At 41.5% G+C, this 10000-nt stretch overlaps 1 protein-coding gene across 1 annotated transcript in view; it reads left to right on the forward strand.

The window, feature by feature from the left end:
- The first annotated feature begins 7588 nt into the window (after nt 1-7588).
- The window catches only part of LOC115214527, a 19194-nt gene continuing 16782 nt past the window's right edge, over nt 7589-10000 (forward strand). The window contains exon 1 of the mRNA XM_029783728.2: nt 7589-8079. Within this exon, the coding sequence (XP_029639588.1) occupies nt 7880-8079 (200 nt within the window). The 5' untranslated portion in view covers nt 7589-7879. The remainder of the gene's footprint in view (nt 8080-10000) is intronic.

The following is a 10000-nucleotide window of genomic DNA, read 5'->3' on the forward strand; positions in this document are numbered from 1 at the left end:
TTTCAGGGGGTACTCTTCCTATCATTATTCTGGCCGCACGTTTGCCACAGTAAGTAGGCAGTAGTGCCCACTCAGCTGATCTCAAGGCCACAGTGGAGTATTTCTTTGCTCCATTTTCGTATACACACACACACACACACGCACACACACGAAGGTAAGTAAAACATTATTCACAACATTCTTTAGGTTGGCTGCACTACCGTCAGCGCTCGCTTGCTAAAAGGTAGCACTCTTGTGGTTACGTAAGCGAGGTTTCTTCTTGATTACTCCAGTTTTCTTTCTCGTGTTACAGAGTAAACATGATCTTTCGGCTGGAAAGCTCAGTGATCCGATTTCTCTGATCTGAAGGTGTGTGTCAGGGGCTAAAGTTCATCGCACGTTTTCAGTACAATACGGGGAAATCGGTCTACCACATAGAAGTGTTGGTGACAGGATCGAAAAGTTTTAAAATGTATGGACAAGCGTAAAGCACGAAGTTACAGGATGCCCATCAACCTCCACCAATGACGTAAAGATGCAACAAACTCGAGTTATGGTTCTGATAAACTGACGAGAGACCGTCGATAAGGTGGTGTGTTCTCAGCAAATTAGTCATAGCTTTGCATACGAATCCGTCCATGACAAATTTCGCTTCCATAAAGCCTATGTCAGATGGCTGCCAAGAGAGGCTACGAAAGTGAGTAAGTGCAATTGTGTGGAGATCTGTGAACGTTTACTTGACCGCTACAACGGGGAACGCGAAGCTTTTGGGGAGAGAATAGTAACAGGATGAAACTTGAGTCAAAATACTCGGAATCGCCACCGAAAGAGAAAGTCAAAATTCATTCTTACGCAGAACAGTGATGCTAACTGATTTTAGGGACGCAAAAAGGCCTATACTGTAGCATTACCAGTGGCCAACAAACTGAAACCAGCAATTCGCGATAAACACCGAGCTCAATGGTCAAATCAAGTATTACTGTTTCACAACAAGGCACTCCCAGATAACCGCCCACATCGTTGAAACCATGGGAAAATTGGGCTTAGAGCTGCTGGAACACCTAGCATACAGCCCACATCTCGCCCCTTCCAACTATCGCCCCATTGGACCGCTCAAGCATCCTTTACGAGGTCGTCGATTTGCTACGGACGGAGAAATGTAGGAAGTGGTGCATAAATGGCTGCACGACCAGCTATGAACCACCTTCTCCGATAGAATGAGAGCGCAAGAAAAAGTGCATCAAAAATCAACCCCCCTCCGCTTTTGTTTGGATAAATTATAGAAACAAACAAGGGTGCATATAATTTTTGACTTATGTATGTACGAGGGGGTACCCAAAAGAAACCGGAATTTTGTAATATTCTCCATTTGAAGCAATGCAACTGTCCTGATGCGTTTTCCACTGTTCGAAGCAGTGCTGGAACTCCTGCAAAATGATGCCTGTTAACGCCTCCGTCGATTTTTTTGTTCACCTCTTCCATATCTGCAAATTCCATTGCACCAGCTTCCGTCACCAGTGATGACCTTCGGAAAAAGTCCGGATCAACTTCAAACTGTTCTTTCACTTCACGACACGCATTCAATCGCAACTGCTTTTGATCTTCCGTGAACAAGCGAGGCACAAATTTTGCTGCATCTCTTTTCACTTGCAATCCCTCGCTCAAAATTCGTTGGCTCCAGAACACACCGATCATATCAAGTTCGTCAATCGTTCGGTGACGATCCTCGAAGATCAGTTCATGAATATTTGCGATGTTTGCATTCGTCCGGGGGTGAGGACTGACGGTCGCCCTGAACGAGGTTGGTCTTCAAGCGATAAGTAACCATTCGTAAACTTGTGTTTTGCTCATGGCAGCATTCTTGTAAGCTGTTTGAAGCATAACAGCTGTGTCGGCCATAGTTTTCCCTGGCAGAAAACATAATTTCACGCAAGTATGCTGTTCCTTCGTTTCAGCTAACGCAAAAATCGACAAACAGGGGAGAAGCACCGGAAAAACAAAAGACGTACAACGTGGCAGAAGGACTTCGGCGAAAGACTGATACCTGTGGGCTGCATCAAGTGGCTTCTAGCGGCGGAAGTCTGAACTACAACGGGCTTGTCCCATGGAGAACTTTTGGGTACCTCCTCATATACGTATATGTGTATGCGAGTGTACACACATGCATATTTAAAGAAATGCAGCTATAACCTATTAATATCAAAATCCATGAAACATTAACTTACAAACTGAAAAACGAAAATCACGTCCTTATAAATAATATAAAATAATCTCTAGCCTTTGCTAAACCTTAGGCATACGAGATATTATCAGAGAAATTCTAGCCATCGACTCGAATCAACCGGGTAATCTGTTCTTGAGGACTTTCGACTCCTCTAGCCTGACCGTGTTACCTGTAGTTAGTTAGTTAGTTAGTTAATTTGGCTCAAAAGCAAATAGCAAGGCCATGTAGGGGGACATGGAGTTAAGTACAGGGTGGTGTTCATGTAAAGAGTTCAGGCCACTTGAGGTCAAGGGAGGCTTTGAACAAAGCGGTCGTCGGCATCTTCACCATCTCGTCTGGCAGCTTGTTCCACGGATCCGCAACCCGGACGGAGAAAGCTCCTCTCCTTCGATTGAGATGAAATCATCGCAGGTAGAGCTTTTCGGAATGACCCCGCAGCCGACGCTCTGGAGCAGGAGTGAAGAACAGCTCTTTCAAGAGGTTACACTTTCCGCTTATGATGCTGTGGGCGAGAATGAGATCACCACGGCGGCGGCGTTTTTCTAGAGAATAAAGGTCGAGCGTCCTCAGCCTTTCTTCATAGGACAAATTTTTGAGACCATGAACCATGCGGGTAGCCAGCTTCTGGATTCTTTCGAGATTCTGTATTCTTTGAGGAGATGAGGAGAAGAGGCTTGAATCCCTTATTCCAATATGGGTCTCACCAGCGTGACATAGAGTGGTGGGAATATGGCTGCTGTGAGCATTCCGAATGACCGTCGAATCAAGAACTGAATTACGCGTGCTTTGTTGGCAGCATGGACGCACTGGGCCGAAGGCGAAAATGAGGAATCCACCAAGATACCCAGGTCCTTTACCTGATCGGTCCTCTCCAGCAGCAGACGACCCGGCTCGAAATCAAGTTGAGTTGCAGGAGGAGAGCCAACAGGCAGATGACAGCACTTTGACACGTTCAGACACAGGTCCCATTCGTTAGACCACCTCCAAATTTGATGGAGGCATCGACGAAGATCCTCTATATCACCGCGAGGAGCGACCAGTTTGACATCGTCGGCAAATAGAAGGGTGTGTTGCGTGAGGTCGTCGGGCAAGTCATTTATGAAGACTAAGAACAATAAGGGCCCAGCACTGAACCTTGAGGCACGCCACTGCTCGCACTGGAGACGTCGGACCGCGAACCATTAACTTGGACTTGGAAGGAGCGATCTGAGAGGAAGGCACCAACCCATCGTACAATATCCGGATGGAAACTATATGCTTGAAGCTTGACAAGTAATAGGCGGTGGTTTACCGAGTCAAAAGCTTTGGCAAAGTCCAATAAAACGATGTCAACAGCATCACTATCATCGAGGATCCGCGTCACCAATTCTTCCATTACCAGTAAGTTGGTCAAGCATGATCTCTTCGGCACGAAGCCGTGTTGGGAATCAGAGATGGAGGCTGTGTTTTGGAGGTGGAGCATCATACTTTTCTTAAGGATGGTTTCGAACATCTTGCTGATTATTGATGTAAGGGAAACCGGTCGGTAGTTAAGCGGGTCTTCGCGGCTCCCTTTCTTGAAAATTGGGCAGATTATCGCTGTTCTCCAGTCCGCAGGTATAACACCTGTCGCCAATGACATATTGAATAGACGTGTTAAGGGCTCGCAGATGACCGGAGCCAACGCTTTGATAACCCGTGGGTGTAAGCCGTCAGGGCCGTGACCCTTGTTGACATCGAGGCCTTGAATAACACGTTTGACTTCGTCCCGCGTGATGACCAATCGAAGCATTGGAGGTACCGATCTATCAAATGGAGGGGGTTCACGACCGTCATCTTGTTTGAAAATAGTTGAAAAAGCTTCGGCAAATAATTGACTCTGTTGATACGGGTCCTCAATCTACCAACGTTGCAATCTGGTTGTTCAAGCGGGAATTCCGTTGGACATGGGCAAAGAAGGTTTTGGGATTGCTACTGGCATTTGCCGCGATTTTGTATTCATAACTGAAGCGTTCTTCCTTTTCAATTTTCACGGCTCGGTCTCGTTGAGTTTTGTACACCTCAAAAGCTGCAGTCGAATAGTGAGGCACTATTTTTAGACCAGTTCTATAAGCATATAAAAGCTGTAAGCCGAGCTTTCCACGATGCGCTCTGAGTGATGAAACTGTTCTGTAGCTACTCGTTTAGTGCCAGGACGTAGTTTACTCATAGAGATTTGTCGCACATGTTGAACAACTTTTGTCACGTGTAAGACGGATCCCTCTTTCAACAGATACTACCGAAAAAATATTGGTTTCAAAACTTGGCACAAGGTCAGCAATTTAGGGGGAGGAAGCATATCGATTACATCGACCCCAGTGCTCAACTGGTTTTTATTTTATCGATCCCAAAAGGATGAAAAGTGAACCCCAGCGGAATTTCAAATCAGAACATAAAGACGAACGAAATATCGCAAAGCATTTTGGTCCGGGGTGCTACTGATTCTGCCAATACGCCGCTTTACTACTGAGAAAATATTACCGCAGTTTTTCTTCTTTTTTTTTTGCCAAGGAGGGTTAGCAGTTTTCATCTATACGGTAACTATGATGAAAAAGTGAACTCGGAAAAAAGACGTGCAGAGGGACAAGTTTCTCTTCAAAGAGGTCCTCATTGACTTTAAGTGTCTTTTGATAAGGGATATGTTGTTTCTCACTGAGATTGTTGAACGGTGGGTGATTGTGGTGTATATGACCTGAGTGGTTTGGTCTGCGCTCAATATGTACTTATAAGCTATATAAGAACGTCTAAGAAAAGTCATATACCCTTATTGCTCAAGATAACCCCAAATCTGTGGTGTCCCTTGGTAGACCTTTAGTGAAGGGCCCTCCATTGTGGACCTTACCTTGGTGGTATTTCATTATGTAAGGCGGTCAAATAACGGAGTCGTGAGTGCATTGGACATATTGCTTTGAGCTAATCATTCTGGTTCTCAATGCTTTTAGTTCAAATCCCGCCGAAATCAACTTAGCCACTTTTTCTTTTGAGGTCGACAAGGTCAACCCACCGCTTTCTTTCTTTTTTTCTCTCATTTTCTCTTTCTGTCTCTTCCTTTCCATCTGTCAGTTCGTCTATCTGTCTATCTGTATGTATGTTTCTCTAAGAAGAAATCAGATGAGATCAGTGCTAGATGGGATCACTTCGCCAGGTCTAAAAATATCCAAGTTACGCCATATATCAAGACGGCCGCCTCCACAAGATGAGACCCGTGTTACTTTACTTCTTACACGTTTTAATGTTAACTCTCACTGTTTTGATCCTCTTTTTTTGTATTGTCTTTAAAATCTTTGGACCATTATAGCCAACATATAGATTGCCATTTTTATTATTTACTGCAGTGAAGGTAGCGAGCTGGTGGAATCGTTAGCACGCCGGGCAAAACGCTTTGCGGCATTTCGTCTGTCTTTACGTTCTAAGTTTAAATTGTAACGAGGTCGACTTTGTCTTTCATCCTTTCGAGGTCGATAAAATAAGTACCAGTTGAGTACTGGGGTCGATGTAATCGACTTAGCCCCCCCCCCCAAATTTCAGGCCTTGTGCCTATAGTAGAAAGGAGTATTTACTGCATTGAGGGTAGCGAGCTGGTTGGATTGTTAGCGTGTCGGACAAAACGCATATTGACATTTCTTCTGACTTTACGTTCTGAGTTTAAATTCCGGCGAAATAAACTTAACTTTTCATCCTTTCGGGATCAACAAAATAAATACCATTTGAACACTGGAGTCGATGTAATCGACTAGCACCCCGCCCGCAAGATTTCAGACGTTGTGCCTATAATAGAAAGGATTATTAAGGCAGCTAACTAACAGAATCGTTAGCATATCGGACAACATACTTAATAGCATTTCTTGTGACTCTTTACAATCTGAGTCCAAATTCGGTTGAAGTCTACTTTACCATTCATTCTTTTGGGGTCGATTAAGTGCCAGTGAAACACTGGGGTCAAGGTAATCGACTAGCCCCCCCCCCCCTATTTCAGACCTTGTGCCAACAGTAGAAAAGATTATTATTATTCCGCTGGGGTCGAATTTGCCTTTCATACTTTCGGAGTCGATAAATCAAGTACCGTTTCAGTACTGATGTCGGTGTGATCAACTGTCCCTCTCCCCCCAGAAATCCAGGCCTTACACCTACAATAGAAAGGATTATTATTATTATTATTATTATTATTATTATTATTATTATTTATTTATTTATTTATTTATTTATTTATTGCCCACAAGGGGCTAAACATTGAGGTGACAAACGGGAACAGACAAAGGGACTAAGTCGATGACATCGACCCCAGTGCGTAACTGGCACTTTATTTATTGACCTCCCCCGAAAGGATGAAAGGCAAAGTCGACCTTGGCGGAATTTGAACTCAGAACGTAGAAGCAGACGAAGTACCGCTAAGCATTTCGCCCGGCGTGGTAACGTTTCTGCCAGCTTGCCTTATTATTATTATTATTATTATTATTATTATTATTATTATTATTATTATGAAGGTATGAGCTGGTGGAATCGTCAGGACGCCGGGTAAAATGCTTAACAATATTTCGCCCGTCGCTACTTTCTGAGTTCTAATTCGCCGAAGTTGACTTTTCCTTTCATCCTTTCGGGGTCGATTAATTAAGTATCAGTCACGCACTGGGTTCGATGTAATCGACTAGCCCCATCCCCACTAAATTTCAGGCATTGTGCCTATTAATAGAAAAGATTATTACTATCATTTATCGCATGACTTATGGCCTAGTGGTAAGAGTGTCGCATTCACGATCGAGAGATTGTGGTAAAGTACTGGGGTCGATAATATAGACTAAACCCTTTCTGATAAAATTTCTGTCCCTGCATCTAAGCAAGAAAACAGCTTTAGCTATTTATTGCATAGTTCCACTTTTGACGAGAGTGAGCAATAAAGACTCTTGCCTTATATTGCAGATTTTATATATAAGTAAAGAAAGCTGCAATATTTTTTTTTTCTTTTACTTGTCATTGATTCTCAGGAACGAAACCTGTTTCTGATCAAATCATGATCAGCATGAACCTATTTGAAGTAGGTGTGGAGATGTTCCTCTAAGAAAACTGTGCCTATAAATCTGGTAGAACAGGTTTTTAGCTATGTAAACGTAGGTGCAGTACTCAAAGATACTATTGTTGACAATGAGAACGTCTATGTTAACAAAAAGGGAAAAAATGCATTGTTCTTTTTGCATATTTTTTATACTGCTATTTATATAGTTACTTCTGACCTTTGTGTGGCCGTCCACCACCATCTTATTACAGTGATACACACACACAATTACACACATACAATTACACACACACACACACACACACAAACGCACAAACTCGCGCGCACACATTTATATATCTGAACTTAAACACATATACACGCATGTATAGATTCACATACATCCAAAAACATCGTAGTAGTAGTAGTAGTAGCAGCAGCAGCAGCAGCAGCAGCAGCAGCAGCAGCAGCAGCAATAGTAGCAGCAGTTGTAGTAGTAGAATTTTTAAAAAATGTACAATTCTATCACAAATCAATCAAGTAATTATGTCACGGGTCAGGCAAACAATTTTTTTACACCATTTCCCAGATGTAACGAATTAAGTTGCCAAACTCCAGAGATAAAAAACCAGAAAGACATCACATTCTCTTGTAATTAACCCCGGGTCATGTATGACCCGCCTATAAACGACATGAATATTCATCAACAAAGTGACGAGAGTATGCTTCCCAGTGACGAGTTGAAAGACGATAATTCAGCAGGCGTTGTCATCTCTGCAGGCATCAACCTGTATAAAGGGAGCCAATTATCAGAGGAGAGTATGACGGATACAGACACGTATGAAAATGTAGAACCAGTAAAAAAGAAGTAAGTAAACAAATTATAGTCGTTGCTAGTATTGTTGTTGCGATTGTTGTTGTTGTTTAGGCACGATTCAAGTACGATGGAGTAGACCTATGAACGAAGACATTGCTGAAGCGACCATCACGTCTTTTTAGAGAGGACTATAGGAATAGATTTTCATATATATATATTATATTAAATTAGAGATAAAACCACTATTAGGCAAATCAAACAGTGAAAATCATAAGCCAATACATAGAAATAAAATTAATTAAAAAATATTAAAAATATAAAATATAAAATATAAAAATCCAATTAAAATATTTAAATTAAAGTTAAAATTTTAAAAAAATATTTAAATTAATAAATTAAACTTATAAATTTTAAATATATTTATATTTAAATATATTTAACATATATTTATACTATAAAATTAGATTTAATCCTAAATCTAATTTTTCCCTGTAAGTTTGGATTTACTCCCTAATATTTTATGATTATTATTGAGTGAGAGAGCAGTTCATGCCATCAAAGTGACACTGGGGTAAAATATACGAAGCCCAATATACCCATCATGACTACCCGTCTGATAAGGGCACACCAGGCACATGCATCACAACCATATGTGCGCGACATGGTGATCTCATATCAAGATAAACAGCACATGACCTTGCAGGTGGGGCCCAGTTAGAATTTTCTTCAGGTTGAGTAGCCCATCCCGCTCAAACGGTCCCTGAATAAGGGTTGTTTAAGGATGTTGAAAGAACCACCCATGTTTCCAGAGGTGAATTATTCAAACCCCAAAGAATCCCTCTCAACACATGGCTATGATGCTCCCCCACTACTTCTGCTCATGATCAGAGATGCACATATCGTCAGCCACTAAGGGACATGCTCAACTGGTTAGGTCAAACAACTGACAAGCAAATCTGTGGTATTGAGCCGAATATTTGCTGTAGCCCATCTTTTATACAAGACAAAACAATGTACATGATAACACTTCCAATCAGTTAAGATCAGAAGCCATGAGAGCCACTGCCTGGTACTGCATCAGGGCATTTATTATTATTATTATTATTATTATTATTATTATTATTATTATTATATATATATATATATATATATATATATATATATATATATATATATATATATATATCAACTCCTTAAGGTGGTAAAGCATCATTTGAGGGAATATGTCTGCTTTTTGTAGCAGATCAAGCGACTGAATAGAGGCACAAAAACTGTCACCTGTTGTGGCGATGGAGTAGACCTACGATCAAGACCATTCCTAACGTGACCATCCAGTCTTTTTTTGAGCGGTCTACATGAACACATCTTCAAATATGTGAACTCTTTAATCAAAATGGCAGAGTACCAGTTGAAGGAATTTATCTGCTGTTTCTAGCACATCAAGCGACCGAATTGAGGCCCAAGGATTGCTTGTGTTATTGTTGCTGCTGATGATGATGATGTTGTTGATGTTTTAATTTAACTCCAGCTATTCGATTGACTATATCCATGATCGAGGCTGGTCTACTCGTGGCCATCGCATCTTCTTGAATATCAGAGATAATAATATCCAAAGTATACATCTTTCTTACGCAAGATAACATATAATTCGAGGGAGATTTGACTATTTATAGAAACACACCGTTATTAGAGTTGTGGTGATGGTGGAGGTAGTTAGCGAAGTGAGAGTGGTGTCGTTATCCTTGTGATGCATGATGGTGGAGGTAGAGGTAGAAATGGTGCTGGAAGTAGAGGCAGTGGTGGTGGTAGAGGTGGTAGTGTTGTTAACTGGATGTCGGTGTGAACCATACGTTAATAGGTGTTGTACGTGACGACATTGCAATTGTTTTATTTCATTTTAAATTGCGTGTGTGTATGTATATATGTATATCTGTGTGTATATATATGTGTGTATATATATGTGTATGTGAAT

The sequence above is a fragment of the Octopus sinensis genome, linkage group LG7, assembly GCF_006345805.1.
Source record: "Octopus sinensis linkage group LG7, ASM634580v1, whole genome shotgun sequence".
NCBI lineage: Eukaryota > Metazoa > Mollusca > Cephalopoda > Octopoda > Octopodidae > Octopus > Octopus sinensis.